Source organism: Agrilus planipennis, unplaced genomic scaffold (genome assembly GCF_000699045.2).
Source record: "Agrilus planipennis isolate EAB-ADULT unplaced genomic scaffold, Apla_2.0 scaffold101, whole genome shotgun sequence".
NCBI classification, from domain to species: Eukaryota; Metazoa; Arthropoda; class Insecta; order Coleoptera; family Buprestidae; genus Agrilus; species Agrilus planipennis.
This window is the reverse complement of record NW_020438899.1, coordinates 413,855-434,019: the sequence shown is the minus strand read 5'-3', so window position 1 is coordinate 434,019 and position 20,165 is coordinate 413,855. Positions and strand designations below refer to the sequence as shown.

General features: G+C 33.7%; 1 protein-coding gene across 9 annotated transcripts in view; it reads right to left on the bottom strand.

Moving 5' to 3' along the window:
- The window catches only part of LOC108735605 (FH1/FH2 domain-containing protein 3), a 73,669-nt gene that overhangs the window by 39,058 nt on the left and 14,446 nt on the right, over nt 1-20,165 (bottom strand). For 2 of the 9 annotated variants that reach the window (XM_018467640.1, XM_018467641.1), the window contains exon 1: nt 13,587-14,079. The exons of 3 other annotated variants lie outside the window; for them this stretch is intronic. In XM_018467640.1, the coding sequence (XP_018323142.1) occupies nt 13,587-13,985 (399 nt within the window). In that variant the 5' untranslated portion in view covers nt 13,986-14,079. Of the gene's footprint in view, nt 1-13,586; nt 14,080-14,376; nt 14,461-14,529; nt 14,920-20,165 lie in introns of those variants that run through there. 4 more of the 9 variants (XM_018467634.1, XM_018467636.1, XM_018467637.1 and 1 more) reach the window with 4 other exon arrangements.

Sequence of the window (20,165 nt, the reverse complement as noted above, 5' to 3'; positions counted from 1 at the left end):
ACCACGCGGCTAATGTGTCTAGGATTGAGCTGGGAAAGGTAAATTTCTATACGTGGAAACTGCAAATTCAGGCTATCCTGATCAAGGCCTATCTGTGGGAATATGTAAGCGGTCGTAAGTGAAACGGAAACGAATTGTTACCAACCAAGAAGCAGCTGAAATTGCTTCATAGGGAGCAAAACGACCAAGAAGGCGATTCGATCTCATTTTGAGCATAAATCTGAGGGAATTAAAGCGGATTAAAAACTGCACGGGACATATGGATGAGGCTGAAAGAAATCTATCAAGGGGACCCACGAGTAAGGTGACTTTGTTAAAAGGATTAGCACTACAAATGTGTGCTAACACATCTCAACAGCTTCTTTGGCTCCGTGGACAAATTGGGCGACATGCTTCTACCAGCGTCATATGGAAACTGTTGGTACGCGACAATCATCTGCCTACAGCGAAAGCACTTCGCATAGAATAGAGAAAATAAGAGACATAGTAGCGAACGTCAAGGAAAGACTTAGAAATATACCTGTCTAAGGTGCCCATGAAGGAAGCGATGGATGGTGATGACTCATATTAATGGCATCCAGCAGTTGCGACTGAAATAAATTTGAAGAAAATGCTCGTGGATGTACGTGAGGAAAAGGACACTTCTTTACTGAAAGAACTTTACGCTAAAGAAGTTGGGTGTTACATCGTCCATGTCTATTTTATATTGGTTCAAGCCATTTTGCTGATCGTCATTTATGTTGATGGCATAATCGTCACTTCTCGAAATGAAAAGAAGACAACTATACTAAAGGTATGGATCAAGCGAATACTACGAAATTAAAAATCTCGGTCCTGTGAAGTTGTCTCGATATACACCGAAACTTAAGGAAGGAGAAGTCCAACCAATTGATTGTTAGAAGGCAGCAAAAGGTGTACTACGATACCTAAAGGGAACCATCGACTTATGACTCAATTTTGGTATTGATTATGGCCCAATAAAGGGCTTTGTGAATGCTAATTGGAGCAGCGCAACCGACGATAGATGATCCTCTACTGGTTTCATGTCTCTATTGAATGGAGAACTCATACCTTGGAAATCAAGAAAGCAGGACACCATTGCCCTTCTACGACTTATATTGAGTACCTACATATGGTTTTGATGGAATGTGCTAAAGAGCGATTTATTTGCGACGTATTTTGGACGACTTCGAGTTCAATGATTTGATTAGCATATTTCTGCGACAATCAAAGCTGAATGAGATTGACAAAGAACTGCGTATAACACTCAAGTAGTGAGCACACTGAAATTCGTCAGCATTTCATTCGAGAAGCGGTTAAGCACAAATAATAGTTATTTAAGAACATCCTATCAACAGGACTATGTAGCTTCGAATCGGTTAGTTTTACGTCTTATTATTGAAAGATGCTTTTACACATATTACGTAGATACATGCTTTTTAAATATCATAAAATTTATCAATACCAATATTTACAAATTTAAACAGTAATTATACAATAAATTAAGTTTCCATTCTACTGATGCAGGATCATTGGTATCTGTTACCATCAGTTTTTGAAAAATTTACGATTTTCTAAAAATTTTAAATAATATCCTGTTATATCGCCTTAATAACCCTAATGGTTACCGTTTTAGCGATTTTGTTTTGTCTTGTTGCAGAAATGGTAAGTTTATTTACGTATTGTTGAGTAAAGGAATAGATGTAAATTAAGTTTAATTTAAAAATTCTTGATAAACAGAAGATACGCGTGGGAATGTCGACCTGTTGGATGAACGTTTTAACGTTTTAAATTCAAAAATTCTGTTCCACTAGACACCCAGACGGAAGTCCATTACGAACAATAACCCGTGAGAAAACGCGATGTTTAATTTGCCGTGTACTTTGATGAAAAACTGAGTAAAGCACTCCAAATATCTGCCACATTTTAGTTTACAAAGCACCACTACCAGTTCGTAAAACTATTCTCGTAAACTGTTGCAAAATTGTAAATTTCATACGCGACATAAATATTTCAATCAATCAATTGTATACTACTATACCTACAGTTCATGTTTTTTGATGAAAAACGTATCGATCAAAACAATATTTCCTGTGATTTTTGCTATTTTTTTATTAAGTAGTCTGTCCGAAACTTCACATATGACGAGATGATAATAAACTTTATACTAATGAATCAACCTTACCATTACCAACAGGAGTTAAAATTTAAACCTTCTTATTTCAAAAATTAATTTCTAAAAACATAACATTCCACCAGTTTTAGTAATTTTTCCTGGCAAACTTTACGACATATTAACACTATTAACATTATCTTTTTTTCATATATATTTTCCTGCTTTAAATGAACCATTTATAAACAAAAATAAAAAAAAAGTTGTCAAACTTAAATATCAATGCACCCAACGCACCTTTATTACAATTTAACATCCCGAAAACAATGGGAAAGCTCCAATTTTGAATTATTCATTCGAAAATATAATATATTTAACCACGGTATTTCATTTTTAAAACAACACAATCCGAATTCACCACGTTTCTAGTCGATGCATAACGAACAACTGTTGGTAGTAAACTTAATTAAAGTGCCTAGTATGCAATAAAACTTATTCTTATTACAACTGTGCACTAATATTATCAAATTTTGTTTTTCGAAAAGTGTAAATTAGAGTAATTTATTTTTATTCAATTGCTGATTTTACTATTCACAACTCGGCCGGACTACCTTAAACATACTTCACAATTAAATTTTAATTAATTTTCTAATAATGTCGTGATGAATTTTATACATATAGGGTCAATTGAAATGTCCCCGGCCTGACACATAGATGGCGGCACCAGAACTAAATCCATATGATTTTCAGTTAGTCCTAATCTTCAAAAGACGCGTCTATAAATTTGACGGCTGTCGGATCATTAGTTTGTGAATTATAGCATTTTTAGTGAAGCAACTTTTGTTATTGTGAAAAAAATGGATAAAAAGGAATTTCGCGTGTTGATAAAATATTGCTTTTTGAAGGGAAAAAATACAGTTGAAGCAAAAACTTGGCTTGATAACGAATTTCCGGACACTGCCCCAGGAAAATCAACCATCAAGGATTGGTATGCTAAGTTTAGACGTGGTGAAATGAGCACCGAAGACGGTGAACGCAGTGGACGCCCAAAAGAGGCTGTTACGGACGAAAACATTAAAAAAATCCACAAAATGATTTTGAATGACCGTAAATTGAAATTGAATGAAATAGCAGACACTCTACAGATATCAACGGAACGTATACATCACATCATTCACGAATATTTGGGTATGAGAAAGCTCTGTGCAAAGTGGGTGCCGCGCGAGCTCACTTTTGACCAAAAACAACGACGAGTTGATGATTCAGAGCAGTGTTTGAAGATGATCACGCGTAATAAACCCGAGTTTTTGCGTCGATATGTGACAATGGATGAAACATGGCTCCATCATTTCACTCCGAAGTCCAATCGACAGTCATCGGAGTGGACTGCACACGATGAACCCGCTCCAAAGCGTGCAAAAACGCAACAGTCGGCTGGCAAGGTTATGGCGTCTGTATTTTGGGATGCGCGTGGAATAATTTTCATTGACTACCTTGAAAAAGGAAGGACCATCAACAGCGACTATTACATAGCGTTATTGGACCGTTTGAAGGACGAAATCGCCGAGAAACGACCGCATTTGCAGAAAAAGAAAGTCCTGCTTCACCAAGACAATGCACCGTCTCACAAGTCAGTGAAAACGATGGCAAAAATTCATGAATTGGGCTTCGAATTGCTTCCGCATCCACCGTATTCTCCAGATCTGGCCCCCAGCGACTACTTCCTGTTCTCAGATCTCAAAAGAATGCTCGTTGGGAAAAAATTTTCGTCGAATGAAGAGGTGATCGCCGAAACTGAGGCCTATTTTGAAGCAAAGGACAAATCGTACTACAAAAATGGTATCGAAAAGTTGGAGGATCGCTATAATCAGTGTATCACCCTTGAAGGGAATTATGTTGAATAAAAAAAACGAATTTTGCAAAAAAAATGTGTTTTACTATTTTAGGCCGGGGACTTTTCAATTGACCTGTTACAATCTTTATCCTTAAACTTTTTTGTACCACATAGTTAGCACAATCCTACGGGACGTTAAAATCGTAACTTTAGTATTCGCTCGTATCGTTCATACTTCTATACATTATAACTGACTATTTGATAGTATTTCTATTTTTACATAAATTTTAAAATGTGCTAAGCTACCCTGAACATTAAGTTAGCCCGATATAACGTACAATTTAAAACCGTAGGCATTCGACTTAACGTAACTCAATACCCATTGATACAAAAATATCTATTACTTTAGAAATACACTTAGACTTCACTTTATACGTAACGGTATAATAAATAAAGACATGGAAATCCAAAAGTCTAAGTGCATTTCTCACATAATACTGTGTAACTTTCAAACCTATCTATTACTATGTTTATATCGAGAGGTTTTGCGATTTATTCACGAAGGATAGGATCTTTAAATTATTTACCTCAGAAATTTTCACTTCCTGACCGAGGGGTGGTGAAAATTAGCATTCACACCAGGGAAGAAAATTGCGATTTAAGACATTCTTCATATACCTACCCTTCCTGCTTGAGAGTTTTGTGAGATTATAAACTTGGGGTTATACGTACATTGGCATTTTTACGGAAGTAGAGGTATCTTGGGTTACTTGAATCTTAAAATTTACAACAGTGTGGCCCATGCAAAAAAAAAGCTGGCTTCGTAGCTGTGATCACATTTTATGAGTGACCTTCGTTGCCAACGCACCTTTCCGTAATACACACCCACAAGCCATTTTAAATTATTTCAATGCAAATGTAATGCCTATGGATACAGTGTATGCACTGGAATTGTTATTGTAAATAGCAGATGAATATCCTACACTGAAGTTATATTTATTATCGGACATATTCTTTTTGATTGATTTTAGTATCTTTCCTTCACAATTATTTATGGAGAATACAATGAATAATACAGATACTTTCTTCGTAATTGATTTTATGCTTTGAAAATGCAGTATACTTAGAAAATGTTCAGCATTTTGCTTATGTAAAGAAGGGAAATGAATAAGTGAGTAATGGAATATTGCCAAAAAGTTAACAACTAGAATAACTACATTGCTTCCTATTTTTATTTATAGTTCATTTAATTTATTAATGAAGGCAGCTATTCTTAAAACGTAATACACGACCAGTGACAATATGGATCATAACACAGGATTTGACAGAAATGCAAAAACCTGCAGCAAGTGATAGATCAATATAGAACAAGAAAATTAAATAATAAGACAATCGATTTGTAGTTAAATATACTAATTCAGCAATATAGCATCAATTATTAGTGTAAGTCAATCACTTAAGAATAGTTGAATAATGTGGCATGATACGTATTTACGGGTTTAAAACATTTCGCTCCTGTAGGGACGAAATCCTCGATTTCAAAGAAGACAACCCCCAGAATAGTACATGCGAAACAGCAGGTAACTTTAGTTCCTCTCATCTAACAATGTGGCAAATTTTAAAGGAACAGTTGCTGAATCCTTATCATGTGTAGCGAATGCAAGCCTTCCTTAAAATTGATTTTCAGCGGCTAATGAATTTGTATCATTGGTTTCGAAAGAAAAATGGTGCATAGCCTAATTTTTTTCATAGGGTGTTACTAATAGACAAAAATTTGCTTCACGCGGGACGGAATTTTGAATTTTCATAATAATTACTATTAATGCAACGCAAATTGGAATGTCATGGCATCCTTCAAGAACTAGGTATTGAGTAAATGAGTGGTGCGAAATTTTTGGAGACTTGTTGACTTTTTTACAAGAAAATCTACCAAATGTGATTGAGTATGTATCGTTGCAGCTGCAAATGAAATACGCTAAATGCCGGACGTATTAGAGCGACTTGCGATTCTATGTTTTATAGTGTACGTATATACGTATGCGTGGAAATAGGTTTAGTGGTGTTATTCAATCCAATAACTTCTCGATAGGTAGGTACTAAAGATTACGCGTCCTATTAGCAATACCTCAATGGTGGTGTAGAAATTCTTTTATTTTCTTACATTGACATGACGCTCCCTGTAATGTAGATATTAAATTGTCAAATAATATTATATCTTAAACGTTCGATAATCAGTAATGTTTACATTTTCTGTCAATGTAGCTGCAGATTTTTTATTCCAATACACCAGAGCCGGGTAAACTTTAACTTCGTAGGAGCCGCTAACTGAGGTTAGTTTGAGTCACCCCATACCCTTCAATGAGTACGAGAGAGTAAGCAGTAATGATTCATTTTGTTTTGTCTTTTTCTTCTCCCTTCCACTCCCATATCAAGCCCCTTCATCCCGTAGACGAGCGAAGCCCCTCTCGCAACTTAAATAATACCTACGAAAATTTTCGTTCGCAATATTATTGGGTTTGGCTATGGAAGAGGTGACTCACCTAGTTTGCCCGGCTCTGAAATACACTACTCGGAGACACCTATGTTGTCAATCCATACACAAGATAGGCCTCAGATTATAAATTATTGTGGTTGTGATTTTTGTTACACCCTGTATAAACATAGCGACCTTTTCGTATCCACCACGGAGCAGCGTGATAACGTAAAGTGTTTATTTGAGAGAACGGCTTTCAAATTCAATTGAATTAAATCACCGCAGTCATTTAATAACGTTAATTATGGCCAAGCCCATGCATACATAAGTCATTAATACCAGATTGTTCAATACCCAGATTGTCTTTCTAAATATTATCCTTGTATTAGTATTAGATTCATTTTTTTTTAATTTGTGGTCTGATTTACTTGGAAGTCGGCCTTAAGTCTTAACGCTAATTGATGTAATTGAACAAAAACGTATTTTGGATTTTGGCTATTTTTTAAAATCAACCCTTCAGGCGTAAACAGGGTTGTTACAATTATATGGGGAGTATCTTAGACCGTATCAAAAGAGCTATGACAAAATATCTGCTCGACATATCCATGGTATAAAATAGTATTGTAGGTATTGTATATGTATAAAAAGAAATGTCCTGACTAACTGAACCATCAACACCCTTGCTAAAGGGGATTAAATGGGGTGGCAAATTTTGTATACAACAGATTTCTTGGTAGTTAAATTTACTTGAAACTGAACTGAAAGGGTGCAAAGTGGCTGCAAAATTTGCACGGAGTATGTTTTATTTGGGACTTACTTAAAACATGGTCTTGATGTTCATTGGAACACAGGACACCGCCCACCGTACATTTTACTACGCTATAAATTTCCTACCCCTCTCAATAATCAAAGTAATTCCCGGCAGGGTGCCGGTCAGATTATTTCACATCCTATGTTACTAGCTAATTATGTACGAACTGGATATTTCCAAATATACTTTCTTTGTAGCATTTCTTCTTTATGTATTTTTGGAATCTCTTCTTCTCGAGTCCTTTTACGAGAAACAGATAATCTTTACTCCAAGTTCTGCCAAATTAAGTCTGGAAGTGTGCACTGTAACATTTGTTATGAAGTTCTCCTTCGTGACAATACCCCCTTTACATTTTTATTTTTCTTTTCCATTATTTGTTACATTTTGAAACTGATGGGCGTAGCCTTGATAGATAGCAACTGATTTTTCTTTTGAATTCGATGACTGAGTCCATTGTTTTTAAATTCACAATTAACTACACAGTTTATAAAGAAAGATAACATACTGTCAACTAAATTCTGAATTACAATAAACTATAAAACTGTTATTGGTTCTACTGATCAACATAAATACATTAATTTGCAAAAACTTTTTTATATATAATTTATATTATTCAGTATTGACATTATCTGATAAAGCAAGGTGCGAACTGGACACCCTGCCTGAAACTACCGTAAACATCTAGCAGAGTAGGAAATGTAAAATGGTAGGAAATGTAATGGGTGCGGAAGTGTCCGACACCGTTCATTGATCCAATTAAACAAACACTTAACGACTTAACAGGGTGACAAGCAAATCATTTAAAAAATTAATTATAAGAAAAAGCTCGGACACTTCAATTTTTAATATAAATCCCGTATAATATTAATGTAAAATTCATTTAACATATGTCCACTACAAATTACCCCAAATTAATGAAGAAAAGTTGTTGCTGCTGACATATCCTCGTCGGGAATCGAACCCGGGATCTTTGACTTTACACACCAATACTCCACAACCGCTAAGCAACGAGAGGTGACAGCAGTAACAACGACAAAACGTACTAATTAGGCCACAGATTAATGCTTAGAGTTTTGGTGCATAAAGCCGAAGGTCCCGGCTTCAATTTCCGGCGAAGGTGTAACAGGAGCAACACTTTTTTTCTTGTTAATTTGGGATAGTTTGTAGTGGATAAAAATTAAATTAATTTTTACATTAATATTAAATATTAATCACTATTAAAAGTTTCTTAATACACTTCATGTGATTCTCATATAAGTACACCCCTCTTAAATACCCTATTAATGTTATTTGGTCGTGTTGAAGGTGTTTGATTTTATTTTGTTTAAATAATCTATGCCTGACTAATAGTTTGTCTAGAAAGGCCGCACTTTCCTACCTAATGTAAATCCACATATTTTTCTAATGAGATTTAGGTAAAAGTCAACATAACAACTAATACGATCCTAATCTTATCTCCGAGGAACAAATTAGCAACAAAGTTAGAGTATATTTGTAACTTCAATGTTATTGCATTTAGCTTTACAGGCTAATATAACAAAAAAATATTGATTTAACACTTCAGAAGGTAAGTAAGAACAATTTAGCAACAAAATTATATGTTAATATCGAATTCGTAGCTACAGTTTTGTCATTTTCAATGCCCATCTCAAAACGTAATTTATCTGATCTGCTTACAAAAAAAGCAACAAAATTTATTACACTTACTTTTAAAGCAAAACAACAAATTTAAGTTATAAAATACCATATATTGCTGCTATTTTAATGATATTTTTATTTATCGCGAATTTGGTAATACCTATCAACTAAGGGTGCAATTGTTTTAAACACTGAGCAAAAAATACCTACTTCATTGTGTATGTTACTAGATAAAACTATTACACCGAGAGCTGGTGACAGATAAGGTTCTCCGACTTTATAAAGCATGCCATTTTGGGGGTTAATAATTCACCCCTTGATAACAAATATAAAAAACTCAAATTTTATATTTACTCCTTTAAAAAATATAACATTATGTGTTTTAAAATTACATGTCAACAAAAAAAAAACATTGTAAACAAATGGCATGCACTTTTCATTGGCATAAGAACGTAAAAACAGTCTATGATCTTTAACTAGCTTAAATGTTAATTAAATATTTCCCACTCTTATATTCTAACGAAAAGTTTCTTTTTTTTAATTTTTACACAATGGTTTTATAACTAAAACTTCCTTTCTATTTCCTATTTAAAAGCTCCGAAAATGATATTGTTTTATCAACTGTTCGAGCCCTTTGGGATGTAGCGGATTGCATGCCTTTCAGTACTAGATTTCAGATTACCTTTTAACTATCTTACAAAAGTAAGCAATATGACGTCACGGAAAGACATTGTTTTCAAACATAATATTTAATTTTTACCATGACCAAAAGGAAAAGTGCAAGGTCAAGAAATTTTTTATCTTACTTTTTAAGGGGTAAATTAACAACTTTTAAAAAGGCATGTATCAGCACCCGGTGTATATGTTTTTATCATGAATACTTGAAATGCCTCATCTTGTTAGTATTATTTCTTCTACATCAAATTAGCAAGAAAGTCCTTTTCATGTCTTAAAGTTGTTCTCTTAACTTGGCAATGGACTGTGGCCAGGGGCGCATCAAGGGGGGTCCACGGGTGCCTGAGCACCCACTCCATTGGGTTGGGCACCCAGTCATTTCCAGTCGATTCAGATAATACTCAACTTGAAAGTTCGGTTCAAATAGTTCAAGCTCGTAAATGAGCAGCCGGACTCCATCTATTCAGATTATACACACCCGCAGTATATAAATATTTATAGTATAATGATGGGAGCTTACCGAGCGGCTTGGCCTAACGGTTTAGACCATTGCTTAGCATTCGAGAGGACGCCGGCGCCGGTTCGATTCCGGGTCTGTCTGCCTTGGTCCAAGTTTTTCTGTGGTTTCCTTGGATCACTTAGGAAAATGCTGAGGCAGTAATATTCCACAGATAATCTTTCATTCTCTTCTGTCTTCATTTCGTCCGTCTCATCTTTCCCACCCGAACCACCACCCACCCATTTCTACGATTCCTGAAAGTAGGCTGAAGAAGGCCTTCCGGCGTAGTCCACCAGCATTACTGGTTGGTGGGAATGAAACACCCAAAGTTTTTTTTTTTTATGGGAGCACCCGGTCAAACTGTAACGTTGTTCCGCCCCTGACTGTGGTTATATATCTGTTGCTATTTTTTCTGATCAGATTATACTTTGCATTTTGAAAACCTTGCGGTATGGCTCAATGTTAATATATCATTAAAGAGCAACAAGACAGTAAGAAATTATGGAATTATTTGATTTAGTATATCATAGTTATTAATAGGGACACAAACTCGGACACGCTATCTAGATAAAATGGTGGTATCTACTGTTTCTCGAAAACGGTCAAAGCAATAAAGCAACAACTAGCAACAAATTATGTGGGCTTATTGTTTGGTTATGCTAAATTTATAACACTTTTTTTCTTGTTAATTTGGGATAGTTTGTAGTGGATAAAAATTAAATTAATTTTTACATTAATATTAAATATTAATCACTATTAAAAGTTTCTTAATACACTTCATGTGATTCTCATATAAGTACACCCCTCTTAAATACCCTATNATATATATATAGAATTTTTTTTAATTACCCATAACATTTATGTTGAAGCCTTCTAAAAAAATAGTAAGCAAATGTTACGAATCGCATTCATAGAGTGATATCTTCTGTCATTGTCCTTTACAATGTAGTATATAGGTTCCAAATATTTGGAGATATTAGCGCGGAACTGACCTTTTTATTTCCCACAGCCTGGACTATGTTTGTTTATTGATTTATTTCATCACATTAGTGCAAAGAGAATAAAAAGATCATTGAAAAGCTTTTGCCCAAAAATTTATAAATACGTTTGGATTTTCAGTGTTTTTGTGAGTTTAGGGTAGCAGTGCTTCGTCCTGTTTAATGACACAGAACTCAATTCGATTTTCTGGCAAATGAATGGAGAGGCGCGAATAGGTGCGAGACATTTAGAACAATTAGCTTAACTTCCCATGCGTCAAAACGCTTAACCAAAATTGCACAGAGTAGGATGGAAAAAAGGGCGGAAGAACTATTAGGGAAAGATAAGTTTGGGTTTAGAAGAAATAGAGGAACGTGGTAGGTCATTCTAGTTTTACGGGTAACAACAGAGAAAACGAGAGAAAACAGAGTGCGTCGATAGGATTTGTAGATTTAGAAAAGGCTTTCGACAATGTTAAATAGGACAAGATGTTAAATATACCTAAAAATATAGGGATGAGTTACAAAGATAGAAGATTGATGCTTAGTTTGTATAAAGAGCAACATGCAGTTATAGAAATGGGGCTGCAACGTAGAGAAGTAAATATTACGAAGGAAGTCAGATAGGGATACCGTCACCGCTAGTTTTTAATCTATACATCGCAGACGCGATCAACATCATTAAAGACAGTACAAGTGTAGGGATAGATATAGAGGGGCAAAAGATTAGTATGCTTAGATTTGCAGACGATATAGCAGTATTAGCATCTAGCAAGGAGGAGTTAGAGATAGCTATAAATAAAATGGAAGCGGTATTGACAAAACAGTACTGTATGAAAATAAATAAAAGTAAAACAAAAACACTGGTATGCAAGGGAAGGAAAAGTAGGGAAAGAGCGAATATAAAGATAGGAGACGAAAAATTAGAAGAAGTAGTTGATTTTAGGTATCTAGAAAGTTAGATAAGTCAGGACGGAAGGAGTAGTAGGGATATAAAGCAGAGAATAGCGCAGGGTCGAGTCAATAAAAAGAAGTCACTTTTATCCTCGCGAACGGTTAATTTAGAAATTCGAAAAAGGTTGTTAAAGGTGTATGTTTGGAGCACGGCGCTGTACGGTTGCGAAACATGGACAGTGGGCGCGGCGGAAAAGAAAAGGTTAGAAGCGTTCGAAATGTGGTGTTACAGGCGAATGATGAGGATACCGTGGATATAGGTTAGAAATAAAGAGGTATTAGAAAGAATAGGAGAACAGAGTACTCTATAGAAGTCACTGAAAAATAGGCCAGATAGGTTGGTAGGACACCTTTTCAGGCATGAAGCTCTAATCAGAGGCATATTAGAGGCAGAAACGGAAGTTGGGAGGGGTAGAGGTAGACCTAGATTAGTTTACTGTTTTACATAAACTTCGCGAAGTATTTATGTTATCTGTCTTTATATAAATAAGAATTATTATGAAGATGCGTTGAACATTATACTTGAATTCCCAGCTGGTCAGTGGAGGAACATAGTTGGTTTGCTAACCCCTTTAGAAAAATGAAACGGTCATCAACACTATTATACGTCTGCTTAAGAGATTGACAAACCAAGTCAACGAAACGTCGTAAAAGTAAAGTACACCAACATCTTGTATTTTTTATTTTACTAGGCACCGATTGCGTATGTAGCAAATTTCGTCTCGTATAAGAACTAGTGTTGGATTATGTATCGTAAAAATTATGAATTAAATACTAGTTTCTATTTATATGTACCAATAAACGATTAGGCTGTTCTCAGCTACCAGGAATGACAACTGAATAAAATACTGGCAACAGCTCCTGAATGAGCTGGCGGCTACAATTAATTTAAAAAAGGACATTTACCTAATAAATATTAAAATTATATATATAGCCACAACAACGTTCACGTTGCCTTTCTCGTCGTAATCTACGAAAGCCCTTATGTGCCCTTGTACTAGAAAATAAAACACAAAAAAAAAGTATTGAACCAATAGAGAACAGAACCCGAGTTGCCCGCATTCCAAGCGAGCGTTATAACTACTAAACCCTCGATTGTGTCATTATGTTTAAGTTATTATTTTAAACATTTTAGTCAGCAACGGTAGAGCCGTGGGAGGGGCTAATTACGTCATGATCATGATGCGCCGGGTCGAGGGCCATTAGTTAAATTTGCAAAAACGGAACTTCAAACAATTATTTACATTTACCTAAAATTTAGATATACGTTTCAAGTGTAGGCGAATCCTAATTAAAACAAGTAAAAATTTGAAAACAAGAGAAACAAGAGTTGACGAAGTGGGAAATCACCCGGTGCAATAAAACTTTGGTAATTGTCTAGAATTGGGGCTCCAGACCAAAATCACTCCAAAAATTTTTTCATCAATTTCCGGTCATTCTACATAATAGAATTAGAAATTAAAAGGTGGGGGAGTCAGTTTTTTATGACTTCATAAATAAAAAAGCAATTTTTTTGAATGATAATTGTTCAAAATTGCCCCAATTCTAGATAATTGGTACCTAATGTTATATTTATCTAAATTGAACAAGTAATCGCTGTAAATAAACTTACCCGATGCGGTGCATTTAAAATGCGGTGTACTGCAGCTAACTGATTAATTAACGGTAATGTGATGCTAAATGTATGAAGGGGCGGTCTTGAAGGATCTGGAATATTTGTTGTATACGAAAAAGGATCAATGTCATTTAAATATTGCACGCGACAAGTAAAAGCCATTGCATTAGTATCGAATGCATTTTCACTTCCACTTCCGAATGGGATTCCATTAATGTTGTAAGTTTCGGTGTTGTGAGACACTTTGCCTGCATGCCCGACCCTCGTTGAAGAACCAACACTGACATTTAAATTATTGGTATTGTTATTTACACGTGTTTGCGGGTGGTGATAATGACGGTGGTGATACTGTGGTTGTTGCTGTTGTTCTTTTAGATACTTTTTACATGACTTCATTCAGAACAATCTTTTGAAAACTTAGGAGGAGCAAATATTTTTGAAAGATCTTCGAAAAAAAAAATTCACAGTTATGTATGTGTACATACGTTGATTACCTATAAATTATATAATTTAACTTTTATTTTGTTGGATCGAAAGGAACTTAAAAGCTTATATTTATTATCACTACTTTGTTAAAAAGTTTATGTATCTATCTGAACTCTGAATCAATTGATCAATTTTTTGATTCGTATAAAGTGTGAGTACGTAAGTTGGTAACTTGAAGTAATAACAATTTTAAACATAAAAATAGTTTTTGGTTATTTTGACAGTTACTCGTCTAACAATAAGGGAAGCACATTCAAAAGATCTTGCTGCCTACACCGCATGTACAAAGAGAGGAACATACCTATTACCTACAAATACGTAGGTGTTATTATTTAAACTTAATTTTATTTTCAAATCGAATTTGAAACACAGCACATGTAACGAACGGATATATTTTAAAAACTTTGCTATTATTATCTCTTATTACAGGTTCATTTAAAAGTGAAACTAATACCTAAACCTGTTGAACAGCAATAGGCCCGGCCTCGTCTTATAATTCAACATACCAACCAACAATCTCGTCCAATTGCTTAGTCAGATTTTACAGACACAGGTATGAATGCACGTATGTACACATATATGTTGCAAAAATAAATAACAACATTTCACTGACGATGAACGATTAATAAACTTTTATATTTTTCATATATTTTCTGACTGTACTTGTTTGGTTAATAATAATACGTTATATTTTCTCATTAGCGTATCACGTTTCACTTTGAAAGGGCAATATCTGCTTGAGTTTTACCACGGAATTCTTATTAAAATTTTCACGACAGTATTGATGTGTTTGTTTTACTATCGAAAATGAACAATCGCGACGAAACTAGCGAAGGAATGGCAACAGCAGCTGGGCAACACACCATCACATCGTGCGGAGTAACTGCGCTGGCGCCATCGCGTTTGCCAGAAACAACAAAGAGAAAATTTTCTGTTACGCTCACCTGCGCTTGTTAACCGTACAGGTAAAATTGTAAGACCCTGCATATTCACCTGAACGGATACAACTACACGAAATAATAATAAATGCTGTGAAATAAACGTATTGTTTCAATAACAGGCACCTACTTGATATCTACATATAATGCAGTAAGAATAAGGTAAAATTACGCTCTAATCTAAATGAAGTTATTAAATACTCTTGTTTAGATAAACAATTAATTTTGTTGTTTGACCTGATAAAATGTAAAAACTTTTCGGAAGATAGTAACAATATTTTGTTATTTGCTAGTACCTGCCTATATACCTATTCATAGATACTAGAAAGTGAAAATTCATACTGATGATTGTAATATGAATAAATTATGTGTTTAACCATTTTAATGTGTACAAGTTAAAATAGGTTAATCAAACATAGGCAGATTGAGAACATTTTAAGTCACATTTAAAAAGACTGGTTCCTTTTACAACTAATTTCATTTACTTTGAAGTATGCGTAAATAGAACAAGAAGATATTGAAGTCAGATTTATCAAAACTTAAATCCTTTTCTGAAACTCACATCAAGTGTTTTATTTACTTTACATTACTTTATTACAAAAATACTATATTCATAAATACCTACTTTGAATTAAATTGATTGTAAAAGGAACTAATACTATTATATTTTACCTCTAAGAGGGAAGTTATACCTCTTCAGGCGCGGATCCAAAGGGACGCAATAGGGGCATTACCCCCTCACCCTTTCGACGATGCAAAGCATTTAATCGTGACCAATTTAAACAAAATTAAATTAAGTTCCATAACGTCATTACTGCTTCTTTACCAAAATTTTTATTAACTCATCACTTTGATTGTTAATAAAAAAATATGTATTTTTTAAACAAAGTTATTGTCTCGGTTAGATTTTATTCTAATAAACATCCTATCAACAGTGGCAGATTATCCATAAGGCAAAGTAGGCATATGCCTAGGGGCGCAAGGTTAAAAAGGGGCGCGCGCGGAAGTTTTTAAACCTAAAAAAAAAATAAGGAAGCAACTAATAAAAAAAAAGTATTTTGCAAAATATATGACCGCCAGAGAGGCGCCTATGAGGTGCTAGCCTAGAGCGCTCTCGACATTTAATCCGCCTCTGCCCTTAACGATATCACAGGTTAAACATGCTCTCCCTTCGCCTTCGCCTTTTTTTGTTTTTTAACTANTATTAAATAATATAGGAGATTCCTTCATTTTCATAAATATATACATATACACAAGTGTACAATATAAATTATGTAATTTGGTATAAGATCGTCTTGAATATTAGTTATATCTTATACCTACTGTTATAGTGTCTCTAATAGTTTAAAAGACCGTACGAAAAAAAATTTAACATGTTAAATTTTATTAAATTTTTAATTGAATAACTATAGAGTTACTTTTATATTCGCGAACGGTTAATTTAGAAATTCCAAAAAGGTTGTTAAAGGTGTATGTTTGGAGCGCGGCGTTGTACGGGTGCGAAACATGGTGCAGTGGGCGCGGCGGTTAGAAGCGTTCGAAATGTGGTGTTATAGGCGAATGGTGAAGATACCGTGGATAGAAAAGGTTAGAAATGAAGAGGTATTAGAACGAATAGGAGAATAGAGGACTCTATGGAAGTCAATAAGAAATAAGCGAGATAGGTTGGTAGGACACTTTCTCAGGCATGGTCTAGTGAGAGATTAGTGGCAGAAACAGGAGTTAGGAGGGGTAGAGATAGACCTAGATTAGATTACTGTTCGCAAATAGTTAAGGATTGTTCTAGTTAGGGAAATGCGAAGTTTAGCTCAGGATAGGAGAGTTATGATGCTGAACTATAAAGTCAATTAATTTAATTGATTGCTTATGTAATAATTCACTGCAAAAAACTCATGACTGTGAATGAGTTATCTTTTTACATAATGCTTAACTTTTATTGTCAATATCTAGTGTTCTTTTGTAGACATTACTGACATTAATTTTATAATGGGACTGAAAAACATCTTGGTTTTGCCCTTATGCACATCCGTAGACATATTCATATTTACATCGAGAAAGTGATTACAAGCATTGCATAAAGGAAGACATTGTAGTTTAATATTTAAATACATTGTTATGTATCTACCAGCTTTTTTCAAATATCAAATTAAATTGTTTTTTCGTTCTGTATATTTTATTTATTTTCATACTTTTAATAAATAAAGTATTGAGACTGTTTTGAATTATTGTAAGGTTAATTCAGTGTATTAGTTAATTAATTTGCTGAACTTCAAATTAATGAGTAATTATCTGTAGTGGGTAAAATTAATTCAAACAAATTAATTCATTACTACAAAAAAAAGCATTATTCAAATATAAGTATTATATGAAAAATTAACTGAAATTTTTTGTTTAAAATAAATTTTCGAGAAGATAGAAAAGAAGCACACAAAATAAAGTTATAGCAGCTAACTTATACAAATAAAAGCTACTTACAGAATCTTATACTGAGTGACTAAAATTAATTTTAGTTAAAGAATAACTGTAATAAACTAATCAGTCGTTACGCAAGCCCTGTGCGTTTATTTTTGTTTAAGTTATTATTATCCAATAAACGAAAAGAATAAACGCCACTTTCAATTAATGCGGATGTAAAATATGACAATCTCATAACTAAAAATTAAAAATAAACTATTTTTTAAGGATAAACAGTATTACTTTACAATAAATTATGCACCAAATGCTAGAAAAAGATTGTGGGCCATCAATAGGATTAGGGGTACTTATTAGAGTAATATACAACCGAAGGATACATTTCGTATTACAAGCGATTTGAACAGGGACGGGATATAAACTTGAGGGACAGAGTCTGTCAAGGGGAAAGCGGCATCTTGTGCCTAGATTCTATTGGCCACTCACACTGAACACGCTTAGTATGACATTTACGCGGTAACCATAAGTATGTTTTGATTTATTCCAGAATGTTTCTTTTTTAAATAATTATTTCGTTTCTATCAGTTATATGATACTACAATAATTCTATACCTATTTTTATTACACAGAAAGAAATATTTTCTTATGAATGAGTTTTAACATCATAAATCGAAAATTATTAGCAATGAACGAAGTATGCCAATAAAACAATGTATAAAATATGAACTAAATTTTTCAAGGTTAAAAATTATAACGAAACTGAAACTGTATTTGAATTAATTGTAACTAAAAAACGGAAAAGCATATAGGTGCAGTCAATAAACTGTAGGCACAAGTGTATTGGGACCTCTCATCTATAATAATCTATAATCGCGCATTATAGTCCGTCCCCATGTTCCGTAGTTGACATTTTCATGTTAAAGACAATTGACGTGTATAAGTGGCTGCATACGTTTTAATAATTTCTAACATTTAGAGTGTAAAATAAGTAATCATAAAGTAGGTACCTATGCAACATCTGAATTTAATGATAGAAACGTTAAATTATCATATCGGTTAAGAAAGCAGAACTAATTGAATAATCTGTCGCAAAATATAAAAAAAATAAGTATATTAATCCATGAGATACGATAGAAAATTAAAAGTTGAATGTCGTCCACGTAAAACATCTAGAGTGGTTTCATATGCCGAAAGCAACAAACGTTTTATATGTGAAAATTCTCTATTTTGTTTAATCTAGTAATTTTTCGTAGGTTTCGTGATGTTTCTCAAAAATTTTACCGTCTTACTGGTCTTTACATGACAATATCTTAATAAGAACAACAGGAAATAGTAACAGATAGGATATTACAAAGCTTTACCACCACTCAGTTGAATTTTGTACAGTTTTTTTAATGAAATGTTTTTCTACAATACCGTTTAATTTAATGATTATTTAAGATTATTATTGAATAAGTATTAAGTTGTTTTTGAGCTAGTAACAAGTAATTTTTTCTTCGTTTCCCTAAAACTTAGGGTCATCTTAACAATCCGGGCGACCGGGCGATTACCTGGGGCGGCCAAACGGGGTACGGATTTACTTTTGTAAAGTTGAAGATTTGTATTTACTAAGAAAAATGTTATTTTGCGGTTCAGCATTGTAGCAGCTCATTCAATTGAACAATATATTTCTCCTTTTTCCTATTATTATTCACCCCCTCGCTCGTTTTGGGGCGAGTAATAAAAATTGACCTGAAAGCGAAATTTTAAGTAACGTGAACCCGAATTTTACAACACAGTCCATTTATTAAAATTAGCATCCGTATGATGAACTAACCGTCTGTTTAATTTATTTTATATAAGTATATAGGTAAAATTATTCTAAGCTATTAGAACGAATAGGAGAATAGAGGACTCTATGGAAGTCAATAAGAAATAAGCGAGATAGGTTGGTAGGACACTTTCTCAGGCATGGTCTAGTGAGAGATTAGTGGCAGAAACAGGAGTTAGGAGGGGTAGAGATAGACCTAGATTAGATTACTGTTCGCAAATAGTTAAGGATTGTTCTAGTTAGGGAAATGCGAAGTTTAGCTCAGGATAGGAGAGTTATGATGCTGAACTATAAAGTCAATTAATTTAATTGATTGCTTATGTAATAATTCACTGCAAAAAACTCATGACTGTGAATGAGTTATCTTTTTACATAATGCTTAACTTTTATTGTCAATATCTAGTGTTCTTTTGTAGACATTACTGACATTAATTTTATAATGGGACTGAAAAACATCTTGGTTTTGCCCTTATGCACATCCGTAGACATATTCATATTTACATCGAGAAAGTGATTACAAGCATTGCATAAAGGAAGACATTGTAGTTTAATATTTAAATACATTGTTATGTATCTACCAGCTTTTTTCAAATATCAAATTAAATTGTTTTTTCGTTCTGTATATTTTATTTATTTTCATACTTTTAATAAATAAAGTATTGAGACTGTTTTGAATTATTGTAAGGTTAATTCAGTGTATTAGTTAATTAATTTGCTGAACTTCAAATTAATGAGTAATTATCTGTAGTGGGTAAAATTAATTCAAACAAATTAATTCATTACTACAAAAAAAAGCATTATTCAAATATAAGTATTATATGAAAAATTAACTGAAATTTTTTGTTTAAAACAAATTTTCGGAAAGATCACACAAAAATTACGACGTTAAATGTAAGTCTCTTGAATTTAAAGCATACTTTAGTACAAAAT